This window comes from Dendrobates tinctorius, unplaced genomic scaffold, assembly GCF_039654945.1.
Source record: "Dendrobates tinctorius isolate UK_male_01 unplaced genomic scaffold, ASM3965494v1 ptg000232l, whole genome shotgun sequence".
Taxonomy (NCBI): domain Eukaryota; kingdom Metazoa; phylum Chordata; class Amphibia; order Anura; family Dendrobatidae; genus Dendrobates; species Dendrobates tinctorius.
In genome coordinates, this window is record NW_027361899.1 from 11,618,548 (window position 1) to 11,642,051 (window position 23,504).

The following is a 23,504-nucleotide window of genomic DNA, read 5'->3' on the forward strand; positions in this document are numbered from 1 at the left end:
TCCGATAGTGTTATGCCTCACGGCACTGTCGTACAGCGGCAGTAGTTACCGCCACGCTGAAGTTAGCAGCACTTACCAGCGTCCGCGGTAGCGACGGCGCACGCACGGTAGGGCAAGACGGACACCGACCTCTGCCCTGGGTCGTGTCCTGTGACCATATACCGTGCGTGCACGCCAGCTGAGACCTGTGAAGCTAACAGGCTCGGCGCTTATGCTTTATTTGTACTAAAGCGCCTCTGTGAGTTTAACAGAGTCCGCTCTGCGCACCTCGGGTGACGTTTAACCCGAGCGCACTATACCGCCATATAGCGAGTCTGCCATTACTCAGCAGCGGTCGTTACACCTACTGCACGGTGGACCCCGGGAGGCGAACGCACTTCCTATTATTTATATTTAGTGCGTTCCGCCGTCCCTAACACTCAGGGTCCCAATATTATAATTCTAAACAGTTTATTTCTCTAGTGCTGTTGGCCCTGGTTTACAGGCCCCAATATCTAATTGTAGATATTGGGGTCTATGGAAGAACTGGAGATTCCAGAGTCTTCAATTCTTCCATTATGGGTTTGCGGCTGCGCAATAATGATTTGGACATCCCATCCCCATATCAGCTACCAGGGTCTACTATGGAAGCGGTGCCTTATGTGATGGTTGCTGATGAGGCCTTTCAATTAACACGCAACCTCATAAGGCCTGGACCACCGACGCAGAATCTTTAAATTCCACCTATCCCGTGCACGACGACTGGTGGAGTGTGCCTTTGGCATTCTCTGTGCAAAATAGCGGGTCTTACAGTCAACCATTCAACTTAGTGAAGGAAGTGTGAGTGAGGTTATTAAAGCCTGTGTGATACTTCACAACTTCATAAGATTCCACGACTGTACATCAAATGATGGTGATGAAGTGGCGGATGGAAATAATGCCATGGTTACTACACATGTACGTCATCCACGTTGTCAGCCTTCTGGCTTAAAGTGCAGGATGTGTTTACAAATTATTTTGTTTCACCAGAGGGATATACTCCATGGCAGGGCAATGCAGTTTCTATGTTGTGATGGGGTTTTTTTAGGTGCCAAAAATAAAGTAATGTTAATGTTTGAAGTGTGTGTTGTGTTGGCCTAATAATGTGTAAAATATGAAAATGAACACATCATCTATATCGTCATAACATCACAAAACACTCGCATTGATTTAACTGTTTTTAATCAAAACATGTTTTTTTTTATAACAAATAAATGATATTTGTAGCATATGGCATATTGGGCCAATGAAACTGGGCCTGTATAAAAACTAACTACCTTACAAGTTATGGTAGGGTGGGGGTGGTGATGGTCGGAGGACAGCATGTGAGGTTTCCCTAGTTTGTGGGCCAACCTGACTTTCACCCTGTGGGATGGCTGATGCTGACCCAGGATTACGGACCAAGGAGGGATTCTGTTGGGGAGCAAAGTAGTGGGAAGTAGGGTATGGTTGTTGGTACTCCTGGTTAGTGGCGCGGCCCATTTGTTCATACCCCCCCAATATGGGCATGTCAAGTATACCCATTTTGGGACCAGCCTTCAACAGTGGGTCTGCTCAAGTGGTCATAATGGGCAGGTGCTGCAGGATCAAAAAATTGGACATGTGTCCGACGTTGGGTTGGGGCAGTCTGTGGCTGAGGTGTTGGCATACGTGGGGGAGGTGGCTCAGCAACTGATACAGCCTGCTCTTCTTCGATTCCTGGCATTTGCAGTTAATTACTGCTTGACATTTGCAACCTTTCAAGGAAAACAAATACCGGGTTGGGATTGTTTAGTGGTGTGCAAGCATCTATTAGTATTTGTATGGCCCCTCTGGCTCGCAGCCTCACCTTCCGGGGAATGGGACGTAGGTAGCGTGCCAGACTGCGTGCATAAGCTTCCTCCCCATCATCATTGACAGTCCATGGCAGATAGTCCAACTACCCCGTATCCACTTGCCTCCTGTTGCCTGTGGTAGAAAGCTCCCTCCTGCGCTGGCCACGTCGTGGTATGGCGGCAGCTTGGGGTGATGTGTCCAGTGGCAAGGTTGGGCTGCTACTGTGGCCCCGGTCTCTGTCCGCCAGATTGCCCTCCTGTTGGGCAGAAAGCACTGCTGGTGGTGGTGGTTGGGTGCTGCTTGATGGTGCCAAAGATGGGCCAGCCACTTCTTCACCTTCCCCAACTGGATCAATGTTGACCTCTGAGTCTGAAGCCATCTCCCTCTCGGTAAGGTTAGAGTCAGTTATGTTTTTAAGCACAAAGTAGGAAAAAAATCTATTAAGATTTGCCTGTAAGAGCAAGTGTAAAATGTGGTGTTATGCATGCACTTACGGTCTGAGATCCATAACGGGTGCCAGAAAATTCAGTCTGTCATAGTAGATATTTTCTTTTTTTGGGTGCTTCATCACCACTCCTGGCCCGATGCTGTTGCTTCCGCCGGTACTGGTCTCGGCAGCTGAGCCACCATCTTGTGACATCAGTGACTGTAAAGTAACACAATAAATGTTTTAACTTTCAATCACAGTGTTTGAACTTTGAATTGCAAAATGTAGGCTACAGTGTAATGTGGCCTGCTACTTGGCAAGTGTAAAGTCTGAAATAGGCCACATACAGTTGTGGCCAAAAGTATTGACACCCCTGCAATTCTGTCAAATAATTCTTAGTTTCTTCCTGAAAATGATTGCAAACACAAATTCTTTGGTATTATTATCTTTATTTAATTTGTCTTAAATGAAAAAACACAAAAGAGAATGAAGCAAAAAGCAAAACATTGATCATTTCACACAAAACTCCAAAAATGGGCCAGACAAAAGTATTGGCACCCTCAGCCTAATACTTGGTTGCACAACCTTTAGCCAAAATAACTGCGACCAACCGCTTCCGGTAACCATCAATGAGTTTCTCACAATGCTCTGCTGGAATTTTAGACCATTCTTCTTTGGCAAAATGCTCCAGGTCCCTGATATTTGAAGGGTGCCTTCTCCAAACTGCCATTTTTAGATCTCTCCACAGGTGTTCTATGGGATTCAGGTCTGGACTCATTGCTGGCCACCTTAGAAGTCTCCAGTGCTTTCTCTCAAACCATTTTCTAGTGCTTTTTCAAGTGTGTTTTGGGTCATTGTCCTGCTGGAAGACCCATGACCTCTGAGAGAGATGCAGCTTTCTCACACTGGGCCCTACATTATGCTGGAAAATTTGTTGGTAGTCCTCAGACTTCATAATGCCATGCACACGGTCAAGCAGTCCAGTGCCAGAGGCAGCAAAGCAACCCCAAAACATCACAGAACCTCCGCCATGTTTGACTGTAGGGACCGTGTTCTTTTCTTTGAATGCCTCTTTTTTTCTCCTGTAAACTCTATGTTGATGCCTTTGCCCAAAAAGCTCTACTTTTGTCTCATCTGAACAGAGAAGGAATTTTTATGGATTAGCCGTGCGCTGCCAGACCATCACTCCTCACAAGTTGTGTGCTTTAAAACATTTATTTCCCAACGCGTTTCAAAGTTAAAAACTTCTTCCTCAGGGGATGACATGTACAGGTTGCTGTACATGTCATCCCCTGAGGAAGAAGTTTTTAACTTTGAAACGCGTTGGGAAATAAATGTTTTAAAGCACACAACTTGTGAGGAGTGATGGTCTGGCAGCGCACGGCTAATCCATGAAAATTCCTTCTTTGAATCTGATGATTTATGGCCACGGCGTGGTCATTTGGATGTGCAGCAAGCTGACTTTGTTCCTCTATGCTTATTACTCTCCTACATAGGGTGAGTATAACTTATTGTTTTACTTTCTCATTTTCTCGGGTAAGACCCTATTGTGCTCTTTTTCTTTCAGTTTTCATCATCTGACCAGAGAACATTCTTCCAAAACGTTTTAGGCTTTTTCAGGTAAGTTTTGGCAAACTCCAGCCTGGCTTTTTTATGTCTCGGGGTAAGAAGTGGGGTCTTCCTGGGTCTCCTACCATACAGTCCCTTTTCATTCAGACGCCGACGGATAGTACGGGTTGACACCGTTGTACCCTCGGACTGCAGGGCAGCTTGAACTTGTTTGGATGTTAGTCGAGGTTCTTTATCCAACATCCGCACAATCTTGCGTTGAAATCTCTTGTCAATTTTTCTTTTCCGTCCACATCTAGGGAGGTTAGCCACAGTGCCATGGGCTTTACACTTCTTGATGACACTGCGCACGGTAGACACAGGAACATTCAGGTCTTTGGAGATGGACTTGTAGCCTTGAGATTGCTCATGCTTCCTCACAATTTGGTTTCTCAAGTCCTCAGACAGTTTTTTGGTCTTCTTTCTTTTCTCCATGCTCAATGTGGTACACACAAGGACACAGGACAGAGGTTGAGTCAACTTTAATCCATGTCAACTGGCTGCAAGTGTGATTTAGTTATTGCCAACACCTGTTAGGTGCCACAGGTAAGTTACAGGAGCTGTTAATTACACAAATTAGAGAAGCATCACATGATTTTTCGAACAGTGCCAATACTTTTGTCCACCCTCTTTTTTTATGTTTGATGTGGAATTATATCCAATTTGGCTTTAGGACAATTCTTTTTGTTTTTTTCACTTAAGACAAATTAAATGAAGATAATAATACCAAAGAATTTGTGTTTGCAATCATTTTCAGGAAGAAACTGAGTATTATCTGACAGAATTGCAGGGGTGTCGATACTTTTGGCCACAACTGTATTACAAACAACATTACATATGATGATGTTATGTTTATTTGTTGCTTCATGTGGAACTTTTAATATTACTTTTTTAGGATTGTACTTACTAATTTCTTGAATGGACCTCACGAGGTCTTTCCTCAAAATCGGGGAACATTTGCGTGCAGCTTCGCCTCCATGCTGCATCCTTACATGCGCAGTCCGAGTAATGTGCGTCACGTTGGTCCCATAGTTCTGCCCTCTCCTGAACCAGAACTATCAGCATCTTGACATTGATGTATCTGGCCGTGCTGCTGGACCGCGTGGAGACGTGTTCAGGGATTTTTCTAGAGGTTGCCAGGGAAATTTGCATGCCAATCCTTGCTGATAATGGATGAGGCAATTTCCTGTCACCTTGAAAAAATGCTTATATATTTCTCGGAAGTCACACGGATGGTCCTTGTGGTGTCTGATTTTTTTTTCTCGCACCCATAGACTTGCATTGGCGAGACTCGGCCAATATTTTGCTAATTGCAGCATGATGCGATATCACTCACACGTATAATACGGCCGAGAAAAAAACCTGTGATGTGTGCTGCCCCATAGATTATCATGTGTGTTATCACATAGCACTCACTAGTGTGACTCCGGGCATCACACTGTGGTAAGAGAGACTGTAGGGGCCTGAAAAGTGGTATCTTACTATGTGAAAACACTACTGGGCTTCACTGGTAGAATAATTCTGTGCTGGTGGAAGCACCTTGGCGTAAAGTAAAAATTGCCGCAGTGTAACATCTGTGCATTTCTCATAGGTGTCAGGAATACTATGTCGTCTCTCACTCTGTAGTTGTTTGTTCATGTCAATTGTTCGAAATCGCATAGTAATAAAGAGGAATCCTAGTAACTACAGGACCTGTGATGATGTCATAGTCATGTGATCAGCCACATGGGGAGGAGTAGCTGATGACATGGCTGTGACGTCCTCAAAGGTCCTCTAGTCTCTAAATGTACACCGTCCCCGTGTATTACAGGATGCTCACCGGTAACATTTCCCTTTATTAGACGATGGTCCTCTCCATCAGTGACCCCCCGAGGATGGAGCAGGACAGAGACCACATGGCGGCTCGGATATTAGACCTCACCCTGGAGATAATCTACTGGATCACTGGAGAGGTGAGAGCTTCACATCACATCACTCTGATCTCTAGGAATAAAGCAGGGAAATGACGGGAAAGGTGAAGGATTCTTGGGATCTGTGTTGTGATCGGCGTCTCCCCTTACACAGGATCACACGGTAGTGAGGACGGCGTCTGGTGAGTGTGTGACCCCCCGTGTGTCAGGAGGGCGGAGCAGGACCCCGAGTGACATCACCGAGCCGCCACCTCATTCACTGATCCATGAGCAGAAGATCCTAGAACTGACCAATAGGATCACTGAGCTGCTGAGCGGAGAGGTGAGCGCTGCCGGGAATGCTGGGACATTATACAGTAACGCCGGGGGAGGGGTCTGCTAATGACGGGTCATTGTGTGTGTCAGGTTCCTATAAGGTGTCAGGACGTCACCGTCTATTTCTCCATAGAGGAGTGGGAGTATATAGAAGGACACCAGGATCTGTACAAGGACGCCATGATGGAGGATCACCGGTCCATCACATCTCCGGGTAAGAGGAGACCTTCCTGGGGTGTAGAGAACAGGTCTGAGAGTCGTCTAGATTCCCCATCATCTGCTCATCACATATAGACAATGTATTCAGTCACTGCGGTTATCTCCTATAGATGGATCCAGTCCGAGAAATCCCCCGGAGAGATGTCCCAGTCCTCTATATTCCCAGGATCGGCCAGAGAAGGAGGAAAATGTCCCCCGGGATCATCAGGTAGATGAGATGAGATTTCTACAATTCCTCTATAGATTGATGTTAAGAGGCTTCTACATCATGGGTTTAACGTGACAGGTACATATAAAGGCGAAAAGGTGCTGTAAAAATAAATTGTTTATAGGGAATCTCATTAATGATGTATGTCAATGGTTAAACGCGCGTCGGGCTGATGGGATGCCTGAATCACACTCTTCATGGCTGATTTATCCCCTACATGTAATATATGTTTCATAATAATAATAAATTTTATTTTTATAGCGCCGACATATTCCGCAGCACTTTACATTTCAGAGGGGATTTGTACAGACAATAGACATTACAGCATAACAATAATCACATACAGTAGATTATAACAAATACCAAGAGGAATGAGGGCCCTGCTCGCAAGCTTACAGTCTATGAGGAAAGAGGTAGACACGAGAGGTGGGTGGTAACAGTTGCCCTGATTGTATGGACCAGCCATAATGTTAAGTGTGTAACAGTACAGACACAGAGGGCTAATGGATGCATAAAGCATGTGGGAACATGATGCGGGAAATCTGGTTATGGTAAAGCGGGATAGATTAGGTTAATGTGTTGAGGCGTTAGGCCAGTCTGAATAAATGCGTTTTCAGGGCACGCTTAAAATTGTGGGGATTGGGGACTAATCGTATTGACCTGGGAAGTGCATTCCAAAGAATTGGCGCAGCACGTGTAAAGTCTTGGAGACGGGAGTGGGAGGTTCTGACTATTGAGGATACCAACCTCAGGTCATCAGCAGAACGGAGGGCGCGGGTAGGGTGGTATACTGAAACAAGGGAGGAGATGTAGGGTGGTGCTGAGCCATGGAGGGCTTTGTGGGTGAGGGTAATAAGTTTATACTGAATTCTGGAGTGGATGGGTAGCCAGTGTAATGACTGGCACAATGTAGGGGCATCGGTGTAACGATTGGTGAGGAATATGATCCTGGCTGCAGCATTCAAGACAGATTGGAGAGGGGAGAGTTTGGTAAGAGGGAGACCGATTAGAAGAGAGTTACAATAGTCGAGACGAGAATGAATAAGACAAACAGTAAGAGTTTTTGCAGAGTCAAAAGTAAGAAAAGGTCGAATTCTAGAAATGTTTTTGACGTGCAGATAACAAGAGCAAGCCAGTGATCGAATGTGGGGGGCAAAGGAAAGCTCGGAATCAAGTATGACCCCAAGACAGCGGGCATGTTGCTGGGGAGTAATAGTGGAACCACACACAGAAATGGCAATGTCGGGTATAGGTACATTAGTAGCGGGAGGAAACACCAGGAGTTCAGTCTTTGACAGGTTCAGTTTCAGATATAGTGAGGACATGATATTAGACACAGCGTTTAGACAATCGCCGATGTTTTCTAGAAAGGCTGGCTTGATGTCAGGAGAAGAAGCGTATAATTGGGTGTCATCAGCATAGAGATGGTACTGGAAACCAAATCTACTGATTGTTTGACCAATAGGGGCAGTGTACAAGGAGAAGAGGAGGGGGCCTAGAACCGATCCTTGGGGGACCCCAACAGTAAGGGGAAGATGAGAGGAGGAGGAACCGGCAAAAGATACAGTAAAGGAGCGGTCGGAGAGATAGGAGGAGAACCAGGAGAGAACGGTATCCTTGAGGCCAATGGAACGGAGCATAGTGAGGAGGAGCTGATGATCCACAGTGTCGAATGCTGCAGAGAGATCCAAGAGAATTAGCATGGAGTAATGACCATTTGATTTAGCTGTTAGTAGATCATTAGAGACTTTAGTGAGGGCAGTTTCAGTGGAGTGTAAAGAGCGGAAACCGGATTGGAGAGGGTCGAGAACAGAGTTTTCTGAGAGATAGCGGATAAGACGGGAGTGGACCAGGCGTTCCAGGAGTTTAGAGATGAAGGGAAGATTAGAGACAGGTCTATAGTTAGCGGCACAGTTTTGGTCGAGGGATGGTTTTTTAAGTAGTGGATGTATGATGGCATGCTTAAATGAGGAGGGAAAAATACCAGAAGAGAGAGAGAGGTTAAATATTTTAGTTAGGTGAGGGGTCACAGCAGGGGATAGGGACTGGAGGAGATGTGACGGAAATGGGTCACTGGTGCAAGTAGTTGGGCGAGAAGATGCAAGGAGCCTGCTTACTTCTTCTTCTGTGACTGGTTCAAAATCAGAGAGTGAGTTAGATGCAGTGGGGGAGGGAGGACAGTGCATGGTATGAGGTGATTGGGAGATAATTTCCTGTCGGATCTGGTCAATTTTTTCTTTGAAGTAATTGGCCAGATCGTCATCTCGGAGCTCCGTGGTTGGGGCCTGTACTCTTGGGTTGAGTAGAGAATGAAAAGTGTCAAAGAGACGTTTCGGGTTATTGGACAGTGAGGTGATGAGGGTGTTGAAATAGGTTTGTTTGGAGAGGTGAAGGGCAGTGTTGTATGTTCTAAGCATAAACTTAAAATGGATGAAATAGCATAGCATAGCATGAAATTCATAGCATTAATACATTTTGGCGCCAAGTTTACACACATGATATATGGTGGCTACCATCAGTATCTCCTTTCTGACGTGGCCAGCCCTCATTTCCATTAAGAGGGAATGTATAGATGGATTATGTACCTGCCTTATTTTGTATTTGCCTGATGACTATTTAATTTACCCTGTAGGTCTGCCATTAAGTCAGTGGCTTTTTTGAGGTGGTACAAAATATTCTTATTTTGTGAGCTGCACCTGTATATTGAATCTTATTATTTTATACTCTGTAGTTGTTGATCTGTTATAGGGGGGTCATTGTACCTTTACCCCCTTGCAGCTACCCACTTTATACCCTATGTGATACTCCTCTGACCTCCACTGATATTTTGTGCTCGGCGTCCACTAACGGCATTTCTGCTTTTTTATGTAAGAGGTTTTTAAATATTGTGAAATAAAATTTATTATTTTATCTCTGAATATTTTTGGGATCTCTCTTATCGGCCTGTATTTATTCATATATGGGAATTTTGTTTTTCTGCTTTATATGAAGAGCCCTTTTCTATTTTGTTGATATAATTAACCTTTGGATTCTTACTGCTTTCTATCTCAGTTGTTAGTCCTTGCTTGTACTGACACCCTTCTATCATAGCTGCAATGCTCTCTGGGCTCTGACACCTTTCTATCACAGCTGTGAGGCTCTTTGGGCTCTGACCCCTTTCTATCATCACTGCGATGCTCTGTGTGTCCTGACTCCTTTCTATCAGAGCTGCGATGCTCTGTGTCCTGACCCCTTTCTATTATAGCTACGATGCTCTGCGTGTCCTGACACCTTTCTATCATAGCTGCGATGCTCTGCGTGTTCTGACACCTTTGTATCATAGCTGTGATGCTCTGCATGTCCTGACACCTTTCTGTCATAGCTGTGATGCTCTGTGTCCTGACCTCTTTCTATCATAGCTGCGATGCTCTGTGTCCTTACACCTTTCTATCATAGCTGCGATGCTCTGCGTGTCCTGACACCTTTCTATCATAGCTGCGATGCACTGCGTGTCCTGACACCTTTCTATCATTGCTGTGATGCTCTGTGTCCTGACCTCTTTCTATCATAGCTGCGATGCTCTGTGTCTTTACACCTTTCTATCATAGCTGCGATGCTCTGTGTCCTGACACCTTTCTATCATAGCTGCGATGCTCTGCGTGTCCTGACACCTTTCTATCATAGCTGCGATGCTCTGCGTGTCCTGACACCTTTCTATCATAGCTGTGATGCTCTGCGTGTCCTGACACCTTTCTATCATAGCTGTGATGCTCTGTGTCCTGACGTCTTTCTATCATAGCTGCGATGCTCTGTGTCCTGACACCTTTCTATCATAGCTGCGATGCTCTGCATGTCCTAACACCTTTCTATCATAGCTGTGATGCTCTGTGTCCTGACCTCTTTCTATCATAGCTGCGATGCTCTGTGTCCTGACACTTTTCTATCATAGCTGCGATGCTCTGTGTCCTGACACCTTTCTATCATAGCTGCGATGCTCTGCGTGTCCTGACACCTTTCTATCATAGCTGCGATGCTCTGTGTCCTTACACCTTTCTATCATAGCTGCGATGCTCTGTGTGTCCTGACACCTTTCTATCATAGCTGCAATGCTGCTTGTACTGACACCTTTCTATCATAGCTGCGATGCTCTGCGTGTCCTGACACCTTTCTATCATAGCTGCGATGCTCTGCGTGTCCTGACACCTTTCTATCATATCTGTGATGCTCTGCTTCTCCTGACACCTTCTATCATAGCTGTGATGCTCTGCGTGTCCTGACACCTTTCTATCATAGCTGCGATGCTCTGCGTGTCCTGACACCTTTCTATCATAGCTGCGATGCTCTGCTTGTCCTGACACCTTTCTATCATAGCTGTGATGCTCTGCTTGTCCTGACACCTTTCTATCATAGCTGCGATGCTCTGAGTGTCCTGACACCTTTCTATCATAGCTGTGATGCTCTGTGTCCTGACCTCTTTCTATCATAGCTGCGATGCTCTGTGTCCTTACACCTTTCTATCATAGCTGCGATGCTCTGCGTGTCCTGACACCTTTCTATCATAGCTGTGATGCTCTGCTTGTCCTGACACCTTTCTATCATAGCTGCGATGCTCTGCGTGTCCTGACACCTTTCTATCATAGCTGTGATGCTCTGTGTCCTGACCTCTTTCTATCATAGCTGCGATGCTCTGTGTCCTTACACCTTTCTATCATAGCTGTGATGCTCTGTGTCCTGACACCTTTCTATCATAGCTGTGATGCTCTGTGTCCTGACCTCTTTCTATCATATCTGCGATGCTCTGTGTTCTTACACCTTTCTATCATAGCTGCGATGCTCTGCGTGTCCTGACACCTTTCTATCATAGCTGCGATGCTCTGCGTGTCCTGACACCTTTCTATCATAGCTGTGATGCTCTGCGTGTCCTGACACCTTTCTATCATAGCTGCGATGCTCTGCGTGTCCTGATACCTTTCTATCATAGCTGTGATGCTCTGTGTCCTGACCTCTTTCTATCATAGCTGCGATGCTCTGTGTCCTGACACCTTTCTATCATAGCTGCGATGCTCTGCATGTCCTGACACCTTTCTATCATAGCTGTGATGCTCTGTGTCCTGACCTCTTTCTATCATAGCTGCGATGCTCTGTGTCCTGACACTTTTCTATCATAGCTGCGATGCTCTGTGTCCTGACACCTTTCTATCATAGCTGCAATGCTCTGCGTGTCCTGACACCTTTCTATCATAGCTGCGATGCTCTGTGTCCTTACACCTTTCTATCATAGCTGCGATGCTCTGTGTGTCCTGACACCTTTCTATCATAGCTGCGATGCTCTGCGTGTCCTGACACCTTACTATCATAGCTGTGATGCTCTGCTTCTCCTGACACCTTTCTATCATAGCTGTGATGCTCTGCGTGTCCTGACACCTTTCTATCATAGCTGCGATGCTCTGCGTGTCCTGACACCTTTATATCATAGCTGCGATGCTCTGCTTGTCCTGACACCTTTCTATCATAGCTGTGATGCTCTGCTTGTCCTGACACCTTTCTATCATAGCTGCGATGCTCTGCGTGTCTTGACACCTTTCTATCATAGCTGTGATGCTCTGTGTCCTGACCTCTTTCTATCATAGCTGCGATGCTCTGTGTCCTTACACCTTTCTATCATAGCTGCGATGCTCTGCTTGTCCTGACACCTTTCTATCATAGCTGTGATGCTCTGCTTGTCCTGACACCTTTCTATCATAGCTGCGATGCTCTGCGTGTCCTGACACCTTTCTATCATAGTTGTGATGCTCTGTGTCCTGACCTCTTTCTATCATAGCTGCGATGCTCTGTGTCCTTACACTTTTCTATCATAGCTGCGATGCTCTGCGTGTCCTGACACCTTTCTATCATAGCTGTGATGCTCTGTGTCCTGACACCTTTCTATCATAGCTGTGATGCTGTGTCCTGACCTCTTTCTACCATATCTGCGATGCTCTGTGTTCTTACACCTTTCTATCATAGCTGCGATGCTCTGCGTGTCCTGACACCTTTCTATCATAGCTGAGATGCTCTGCGTGTCCTGACACCTTTCTATCATAGCTGTGATGCTCTGCGTGTCCTGACACCTTTCTATCATAGCTGCGATGCTCTGCATGTCCTGATACCTTTCTATCATAGCAGTGATGCTCTGTGTCCTGACCTCTTTCTATCATAGCTGTGATGCTCTGTGTCCTGACACCTTTCTATCATAGCTGCGATGCTCTGCGTGTCCTGACACCTTTCTATCATAGCTGCGATGCTCTGTGTCCTTACACCTTTCTATCATAGCTGCGATGCTCTGCGTGTCCTGACACCTTTCTATCATAGCTGCAATGCTGCTTGTCCTGACACCTTTCTATCATAGCTGCAATGCTGCTTGTCCTGACACCTTTCTATCATAGCTGCGATGCTCTGCGTGTCCTGACACCTTTCTATCATAGCTGGGATGCTCTGCTTGTCCTGACACCTTTCTATCATAGCTGCGATGCTCTGCGTGTCCTGACACCTTTCTATCATAGCTGCGATGCTCTGCTTGTCCTGACACCTTTCTATCATAGCTGTGATGCTCTGCATGTCCTGACACCTTTCTATCATAGCTGCGATGCTCTGTGTCCTGACACCTTTCTATCATAGCTGTGATGCTCTGTGTCCTGACCTCTTTCTATCATAGCTGCGATGCTCTGTGTCCTTACACCTTTCTATCATAGCTGCGATGCTCTGCATGTCCTGACACCTTTCTATCATAGCTGCGATGCTCTGCATGTCCTGATACCTTTCTATCATAGCTGTGATGCTCTGTGTCCTGACCTCTTTCTATCATAGCTGCGATGCTCTGTGTCCTGACACCTTTCTATCATAGCTGCGATGCTCTGCGTAACCTGACACCTTTCTATCATAGCTGCGATGCTCTGTGTCCTGACACCTTTCTATCATAGCTGCGATGCTCTGCGTGTCCTGACACCTTTCTATCATAGCTGCAATGCTGCTTGTCCTGACACCTTTCTATCATAGCTGCGATGCTATGCGTGTCCTGACACCTTTCTATCATAGCTGCGATGCTCTGCTTATCCTGACACCTTTCTATCATAGCTGCGATGCTCTGCGTGTCCTGACACCTTTCTATCATAGCTGTGATGCTCTGCGTGTCCTGACACCTTTCTATCATAGCTGCGATGCTCTGCGTGTCCTGACACCTTTCTATCATAGCTGCGATGCTCTGCTTGTCCTGACACCTTTCTATCATAGCTGTGATGCTCTGCATGTCCTGACACCTTTCTATCATAGCTGCGATGCTCTGTGTCCTGACACCTTTCTATCATAGCTGTGATGCTCTGCTTGTCCTGACACCTTTCTATCATAGCTGCGATGCTCTGCGTGTCCTGACACCTTTCTATCATAGCTGTGATGCTCTGTGTCCTGACCTCTTTCTATCATAGCTGCGATGCTCTGTGTCCTTACACTTTTCTATCATAGCTGCGATGCTCTGCGTGTCCTGACACCTTTCTATCATAGCTGTGATGCTCTGTGTCCTGACACCTTTCTATCATAGCTGTGATGCTCTGTGTCCTGACCTCTTTCTATCATATCTGCGATGCTCTGTGTTCTTACACCTTTCTATCATAGCTGCGATGCTCTGCGTGTCCTGACACCTTTCTATCATAGCTGCGATGCTCTGCGTGTCCTGACACCTTTCTATCATAGCTGTGATGCTCTGCGTGTCCTGACACCTTTCTATCATAGCTGCGATGCTCTGCATGTCCTGATACCTTTCTATCATAGCAGTGATGCTCTGCGTGTCCTGACACCTTTCTATCATAGCTGCAATGCTGCTTGTCCTGACACCTTTCTATCATAGCTGCAATGCTGCTTGTCCTGACACCTTTCTATCATAGCTGCGATGCTCTGCGTGTCCTGACACCTTTCTATCATAGCTGGGATGCTCTGCTTGTCCTGACACCTTTCTATCATAGCTGCGATGCTCTGCGTGTCCTGACACCTTTCTATCATAGCTGCGATGCTCTGCTTGTCCTGACACCTTTCTATCATAGCTGTGATGCTCTGCATGTCCTGACACCTTTCTATCATAGCTGCGATGCTCTGTGTCCTGACACCTTTCTATCATAGCTGTGATGCTCTGTGTCCTGACCTCTTTCTATCATAGCTGCGATGCTCTGTGTCCTTACACCTTTCTATCATAGCTGCGATGCTCTGCATGTCCTGACACCTTTCTATCATAGCTGCGATGCTCTGCATGTCCTGATACCTTTCTATCATAGCTGTGATGCTCTGTGTCCTGACCTCTTTCTATCATAGCTGCGATGCTCTGTGTCCTGACACCTTTCTATCATAGCTGCGATGCTCTGCGTAACCTGACACCTTTCTATCATAGCTGCGATGCTCTGTGTCCTTACACCTTTCTATCATAGCTGCGATGCTCTGCGTGTCCTGACACCTTTCTATCATAGCTGCAATGCTGCTTGTCCTGACACCTTTCTATCATAGCTGCGATGCTATGCGTGTCCTGACACCTTTCTATCATAGCTGCGATGCTCTGCTTATCCTGACACCTTTCTATCATAGCTGCGATGCTCTGCGTGTCCTGACACCTTTCTATCATAGCTGCGATGCTCTGCTTGTCCTGACACCTTTCTATCATAGCTGTGATGCTCTGCATGTCCTGACACCTTTCTATCAGAGCCGCAAGGCTCTGTGAGCTCTGACACCTTTCTGTTATAGCCAGCACAGACCTTTTCAGCAGTTTGTGCTACATCAGCTTTTCTGTGTGGTTGGATTAGATGAGCAAGCCTGTCTTAAAAAAAGAGTCCTAAGGGGAGGACATGATGAGCATTGGAGGAAGGAAGATTCAATCTCCTGTGATGATTAAAGGCTTCTTTACTGTAAAAGTGGTGACATTACTGAGTAATGTAAGAACTGGTGTTACTGAGCTCAGTGTCCAGTTCACCATAGACCAAGATCACTTCACACAAGGAAATAACTGATTATGTAAATTACGATGTTGTATGTTAATGCTGCCCCATCGTCAAGTGATTGACTTACCGGTTCTTGCCTTCTAGGAGTTTTACCTTCATCTCAATATATGATGAACCAGGGTTTCTTTTTTCCTTTTTCTCATTTCTATAATGTGGGATTCTTGCAGGAAACTTTTGGTGGACCAACAAGTGGACCTGAAACCCCCACAACGATATCAGTGACCGGTAAGAGCTTTTCCTATAAATGTCTTCATTACTGGAATCAATTATGGAAAGTCCGGACAAATGTCTTCCTCATGATCCGCTGTCGTCGGCTGTCACCAATGGTCCCTCGGAGAACGAATGGAGCTGTGGATAAGTGATAACTTTAAATGTTGTGAACAACCCTTTAAAGAGAAAATTATCTATTGTTTTTGAGTTAAATTTATTTTATTTTTTTCTAATTCTTGGAAAAGTTTTTTTTTTCTTTCCCATATTACAATGTGTATAAGAAATAAAAATGAGAACGCTTGAAATCTTCACAAGGGAAATAACATAATAAAGTTCTAGGTCAGGGTGTTGCTGTTTTATTATGTTTGTGCAGCAAAATCTTTTTTTTTTTTATAAATAATAAATTGTTATATTTTATTTATTATTGTTAGATTATTGTGTTATATTGAGCAGGATGTAGTTTTTTTTTTTGGCACTATTTTGCAATAAACATGATTTTCTGATCGCTTTTTATTTCATTTTTAGGAGGGAAGGAAGGTGCACAGATAACAGCAACTCTGGCTTTGTTTTATTATCTGTTTAGCCCCTTTCCGACATCAGGCGTAATAGTACACTGATGTCGGACTCGCCCTGTTTGGTGCGGGTTTTCCGGGCACATGACAGCTGATATATACAGCTGACGTGCTATCAGCCGCTGGTGGTATCGCGATCCACCCACGGCTGTTAAACTGATAAAGTGCTCCGGGAAATCCCGCCCATCGCTGACCCCATCACGTGATCGCGGGTCACCAATGGATCGGCATAACAACCAGAGGTCTCCAGCAGACCTCTATGGTTGTCATAGCCAGATTGCTATGTGCGTTGCCCGGTGGTCGGCGTTCATAGCAAGTGAGCATTTCTTCTACATACAGGCGATCTGATCATCGCCTGTATGTAGCAGAGCCAATCAGGAAGCATGCACAAAGTAAAAAAAAAAAAAAAAGTTTTTAAAAATTATTAAAAAAATAAAAAATATATAAAAGTTCAAATCACCCCCCCCCATTCACACCATTGAAAATAAAACAATAAAAATATCAAATATACACATATTTGGTATCGCCGTGTTCAGAATCATCCGATCTATCAATATAAAAAAAAGAACCCGATCGGTAAACGGTGTAACAAGAAAAAAGTTCAAAAAGCCAGAATTACATTTTTTTGGTCGCCGCAGCAGTGCATTAAAATGATATATCAGTGACCACACTGCCTTTTCCTTTTTTTAAGTATTGTCGGGGTGTTTTTAGTCCTATTTTCTCCAATTTTTGGGCACATAATTGATTGTAGTTAATAAAATTATATTTATTTATGCATATAGTATAGTATTCTTTTAATTATAAGTTTTTAAAAAGAAGGATAATCACCCAGCTTTGGGGTTGTTCTATATGTTTAGCTTCTAGTTATAAATTCCAAGCTGCCCTATCCGTACCAGGGATGTAGAGGAATATAGAATTGTTTAGAATTTAAAAAAAATTAAAAAAAATTGGTTTGGGAAAATAAGAATTGTTTGTTTCCTTTTCCAGGTGAATATTGCATGGGTGGCTTCAATGGACATTACTATGTATCTCCCTATTATGAAGTAACCGATAACGATACCACACAAGATTATTCAGAAGATCAAAATGTGTCCATAATCTTTCAGGACAGAGATCTGTCCAGTGATACGATTGATCACAAGAAGCCTTCATTTAATCAGTCGCTGATTGGTCAACAAAGAACTAGACATCGACAGAATGAAATATTTCCAAGTGAAAAACATTTAACAAATAAATCAAATCTTTTTTGGCAAGAGACAGTTTTCAAAGAAGAACGTCCATTTTTATGTTCAGAATGTGGGAAGTGTTTTAGAAAGAAGTCAGCTCTTACAGAACATCAAAAAATTCACACAGGATACAAGCCATTTTTATGTTCAGAATGTGGAAAAAGTTTTTGCCAGCTAACGGGTCTGGTTAAACATAAAAGGACTCACACAGGAGAGAGGCCGTTTCCATGTTCTGAATGTGGGAAAAGTTTCAGTCATAAAGCAGTTCTTTTGGAACATATAAGAATTCACACAGGGGAGAAACCATTTTCATGTTCAGAATGTGCGAAATGTTTTGGCAAGAGATCAGTTCTTCTGGAACATCTAAAAAGTCACACAGGGGAGAAGCCGTATTCATGTTCAGAATGTGGGAAATGTTATAGCAACAAAACGGGTCTTGTTAAACATCAGAGATCTCACACAGGTGAGAAGCCATTTTCATGCCCTGAATGCAGGAAGTATTTTAGCACCAAATCATATCTTGCAGACCACTTAAGAATTCACACAGGGGAGAAACCATTTGCATGTTTAGAATGTGGAAAATATTTCAGCCAGAAATCTGCTCTTTCTAGACATAACCTGTTGACTCACACAGCTGAAAAGCAATTTTCATGTCTTGAATGTGGGAAGTATTTTAGTTACAAGTCATATCTTGTGGAGCATCTAAGAACTCACACAGGGGAGAAGCCATTTTCATGTTCAGAATGTGGGAAATGTTATAGCACTAAATCTGGTCTTGCTCATCATCATTATATAACTCACTCAGGGGAGAAGCCATATTCTTGTTCAGAATGTACAAAGTGTTATAGCAATAAATCTGATCTTGCTCAACATTATAAGATAAATCACACCGGGGAGAAGCCATTTTCATGTTCAGAATGTGGGAAATGTTTTGTCCACAAATTTAATCTTGTTAGACATCTGAAAAGTCACACAGGGAAGAAACCGTTTTCATGTTTTGAATGTGGAAAATGTTTTCTCCACAAATTTGGTCTTGTTAGACATCAGAAAACTCACACAGGGGAGAAGCCGTTCTCATGTTCAGAATGTGGGAAACGTTTTTCCAACAAATCGGATCTTGTTAGACATGAGAGAATTCACAAATAGGAGGAAGCGTTTTAATTTTAAGCTTGTTGGAAATATTTGAATTGACTGAGCTTCTTTGATGGACCATTTGGCTATATCTTCTAGTATTTATCTCAAATCTTTTAGAATGGTGCGAGCAGAAGTCCTAAAAAGGTCTGTGCTGATCTATTGATCATATAGCCACTGCCACAGTGCCTGCTTCTGGAGCAGGACATTAGTTATAATTCTTTTGCTTTTCTCCAACGACGTAGATGGGTCATCTCCATCATTCGAATGCTGCAACTAAAGCAGATTACGGGACAGAAAGGGAAATAAAGGGTTGTCCCCACAATAAGAATGACTTCCCAATAAGAGATGGAACATAACCTTGCTTCTTAAGCCAATGAATAAGGACTTTGTCTGAAACCCGTTTGCAGTTCATTACCCTACAGATTTGTATGGATTTGTGGATTTTTCAATAAACTTCAATGTTTAATGTTTTAAGACAGAGTCCAATAGTGTTGTCTCTGTTTTTTTCAATTAAAGGAAACCTGGCAGATCATACCTAACACCCGATCCACGGGCAGCATGTAACATACATTGGCTCTATAATTTCAAACATACACGTTTGACTGTGAAGCGTTGTGACATTTCAGAGACATATCTTATAAGCTGCCGTTTTCTCGGCAACTTCTGCCCACTCCCAATGATTGACAGGTTTCTCCCTGCATGCATAGAGTGACGTGTCAGTCATTGGCAATGGGCTCAGAGAAACTGTCGTGGACCTACCTTTTCGACTAGTCACCCATGCGCTTGACCTTCCTCTGACTGAGAGCAAAACATATATAGCTCAAATCATACAGCCAGTGATTCATACATGCCACTCTCAGCCCGCGGTCCTGATCCTTGGGCTATACCAGAACAGCCAAAGGATAGATGTGGCCCATGGGCCCCAGTTTTCCAAGATCTCGTCTTATTGGTTTGTGACAATTCAATTTACATTACAGAGTATATGAATTCACGTATTTCAGATCCTTCTTTTATCAATTTTGTATTCAGTTTTCCATTGCAATGATCATTCTCTTTTGTTCATACAAGATGAGGATAATGTACTTTTTTTTTTTTTTTTTTATAAATTATTAAAAGCGACCATTTTGTTATTTATTATGTTTCTGGTTATGTATAATATGTATCACGTGGTCAGGTTCTTTTAAAGAAGATATTAATAGTATCTATTTTTTTTTTATAACTGTGAGAAAAATTGAAGTATTGATTGAAAAAGTCAAATGACAGACTAGAATCTATTGCAACGGGCTAAGACATGTAACCAGGACCAGGTGGAATTTAACATCCTTCAGCTGTCAAGACTCATCATGCAAAACTGAATCCAGATGCGAGAGGTGGTGAAGGTCAGACATTTAAGTGATGGGGGCCAGCTGGTCAAGTCGGTTCAAAGGAGGAAAGGTTTACAAAGGTGCAAGGGACTTGCAACTATTTTGATGGGGAATTGGAAAAGCAAAGTCCCAACAATAATTGAGACATTTGTTTTGCAATCTGGTCAACTTTTTATGTGCTGATTAGTGATGAGCGAGTATACTGGTTGGTCGGGTTTTCCCGAGCATGCTTGGGTTTCCTCCGAGTATTTTGGCGTGCTCGGAGATTTAGTTTTCCTTTTCTCAGCTGCATGATTTGCGGATGCTAGACAGCTTGAATACATGTGTGGAATACTTGTTTGTTAGGGAAGTCCCACATGTATTCAGCCTGTCTACAAGTCGCAAATCATGCAGCTGAGACGACGAAAACGAAATCTCCGAGCACGCCAAAATACTCGGAGGACACCCGAGCAATAAGTATACTCGCTCATCTCTAGTGCTGATCATAACATAGGGGTAGGTTTCATTAAATTATAGGTCAGGCCAGAGAAACTGAAAGAAAAATGATTTCCATTGTTCAAATTTTGTGGTAGGACTGCCCTGATACTCATAGAAGAGGCATGTATCTCCAAGAAGAATGGTCTATTGGGATCTGATCCATGGAGAACCATGGTTGAAACAACTCAGCTTGAAGAGTCCATTTTTTTTAGTTGATACTCTTCTTTGTGAGAGCTGGGAAGCCATGAGAGATGAAAAATGGGTAATGAAAATGAATGAAAGAACTCCAGAAAGCCTTGAATTTCTAAAATGCTTTTGAGAACGTCCCCACTTTAGTACATTGGAGAGTTTCTCGGAGTTCATCTGTATGGACCCTGGTTGGAGATCATATATTGTAGAAAGCAAAAAATAAAGAGAGGGGGAGCGCACTAAGGCGGTAAATGAGGGACACCAGCGTGTTTAACAAAGGTAATCCACTCACCTGATGTGGTTGTGAAGGGTCACAACCACCTAAGGAAGTTTTGGCCGCTGCAGATCCCAGGATGCAGATAAAACAGTAGAGAAGAGAAGAGCCGGGGTTCATCCGCGCTAGCCCACAAGGAACCAACCAAAGTTGCAAGCAAACCTTTATTCACACTCAAGCCAAAGTGTTTCATGGCCTCCTGGCCGCTTCATCAGGGCTGCCCTGATGAAGTGGCCAGGAGGTCATGAAAGGCGTTGGCTTGAGTGTGAATAAAGGTTTGCTTGCATCTTTGGTTGGTTCCTTGTGGTCTAGCTCAGACGAACCCCGGCTCATATCGTAGAAAGGGCAGCTGAGTGTTTTCAAAGAGAGAGTTCTTCAACTTACCATGAAAGTAGTATTCTCTAAGCTGTTGTAGAGCAAAAATGGACGTTTCCAAATGGAACATGAATCAGTAGAATGTTGTCAAGATAAAACACTACACAAATAGAGGAGAGGTCACAAAAAAATGTAATTGGCAAATGCCTGGATGACAGTTGAGATAATACTTTGACCAGAGGGGATTACTAGATACTCAAAATGTCCATAATGAGCATTCAAATGAGCTCTCTTGCAGAATGAAGGAAACTGTCTCGCAGGTACTACCCAGTGGAGATACCTACCCTAAGTCAATCCTTTACTGAGAATTACACAATGCTATAATGAGTGTTGAAAGCCTTCTTCCATTCTTTGCTCTCACCGATGCAAATCAAGTCCTATGCTTAAAACATTGCCTCTTATATCCTGTCAAAAAGTTTGGAAACCTGAGGAAACAGATACTTGTTTTTGACTGTGACTTTACTTAACCTTTGGAAATCGATGCCGGGTCGCAGTGATCAAACCTTTTACTGAACAGAGAAGAATCCAGCTCAAGCAGGAGCCAAGAGGGTGCAGATAAATCACCTTTCCAGGTTTTCTTTAATATATAGAGACATTAATGTGCACATCCTGCCTCGAGGAGGAACAATTGGGCAGTCATATAATCTGTGTGGAGGCAAAGTCTCTGCCGTTGTTTGCTGAAGACATAAAAAGAACATGAATAAAATGTAGGCAATTGAGACAAATCTTGCCTTTAGGACAATACTTTTTTTAAGTTAAATTGTCGAACTTGTAAAATAATAACATTTTCATCTCAAGATAATAATGTTAAGACATTGGAGAAAATTAGGAGGATGAAAATCTCATTTGATCTTCATGCCATTACATTGGCAAAATATCATCACACAAATCACATTTCCAGGGGGTCTCCAGTCTTACCTGAAGCCTACTCTCTTTTTCTGATATTCTGCAATAAATTAGAGAAGATTCTAAGTAAATACTTCCTTTGACATTATTCTTGTTGTCTTGGAAAAACAACACAGGATGAATTAGTGCAGACAAGGAAAAATATCAAGAAAATTGGTGGAGAATCTGTTCCCAACATTAACTACAGACCAACTTAATCTTGCAAGAGACTTTAACCAGTTTTTTTTATGTCTTTTAGGAAAACTCTTGAAGGTAGGAAACGTTCAAAATTTCAGAAAGACTGTATTGACTATGGGTTTAATTGTGTTTGCCGGGGTTTACACAAATCCAACCATTTTTCTCCTGATATAGTCAACCATTCTCCTCACCCTGAACATTCTCATTACTCAGTATCCATCGAGTCCTATGGCCATTCTTATCGCGGGCGGTCAATGTAGCATCCTGCAGAATAGGAGGAGCAAGGGGAAACATTCAAGGAGAGGTAGGAAACGGACTAGACGGCAACACAGCCTGACACGTAATGATCAGGTCCCAGACACAAGACCAACATTATAGAATCTGGTGACTAACATCTCTGACCAAATGCTGACATCTCCCTCCTTCATAATGGACTCTCTTTTCACCCAACATCTCAGTCTGATTCATTTAAATTAGAACAAGATATAGAGAGAAATTCTTCAGAAGATTAAGACTCCAGACACTACTGGAGGAAGTGAAACCAGACAGGATCAGTGACTCCTTGATTTGTGATGACTTTACCTTCAGTTCCCAAATTGCATACTACAGACCGGTGAGTATGTTTGTTTCCTCCAAGAAATACTCTTTTATCCAAACTTTTGCACAATTAGCGAGACAGGATCTCACTGTGGTTTGAGGTACACCCAAACCAGATAAAAACCCTGTAAGAATCTGTCAAAAGCAGAATCTGAAGCACTGCGATCTCTCTCTACACTCTCTGGTAACTACAAAGGCTCGGGAATCAATTAGAAGATTAGCAAAGATTATAACAATGAAACTTTGAACTAACTGAAAGACAATGTCTACAAGCCAGTCCCAACTGACCATGCTAGGGCCCTGATGACCCTGATGACAGAACTCAACAGCCTCATGAGTGAGGCCCTAGACGCTGGGATCGATTCCTAGAAACAGCTGACTGCAGGAACCCTAATTTCCCAGGGCTCTGCATGCGCCTAAAGTTCCTCTCAGTCGACCTACAGTATTTAAAACTAATTTGTTATTCCAATCACTAGTGAATGTTTTGGAG

At 43.6% G+C, this 23,504-nt stretch overlaps 1 protein-coding gene and 1 long non-coding RNA gene across 2 annotated transcripts in view; one reads left to right on the forward strand and one right to left on the reverse strand.

Annotated features, from left to right (window-relative positions):
- Positions 1-1,183: 1,183 nt before the first annotated feature.
- LOC141060054 (uncharacterized) lies at positions 1,184-5,571 on the reverse strand. The gene is made up of 2 exons (XR_012222653.1): positions 4,776-5,571; positions 1,184-2,479 (listed from the first exon to the last, which is right to left on the reverse strand). It is a non-coding gene; the product is annotated as an uncharacterized lncRNA (long non-coding RNA).
- A 56-nt stretch (positions 5,572-5,627) lies between these two features.
- Positions 5,628-23,504, forward strand: part of LOC141060146 (uncharacterized) — a 233,730-nt gene continuing 215,853 nt past the window's right edge. Inside the window, 1 exon segment of the mRNA XM_073556425.1 lies at positions 5,628-5,820. Within this exon segment, the coding sequence (XP_073412526.1) occupies positions 5,713-5,820 (108 nt within the window). The 5' untranslated portion in view covers positions 5,628-5,712.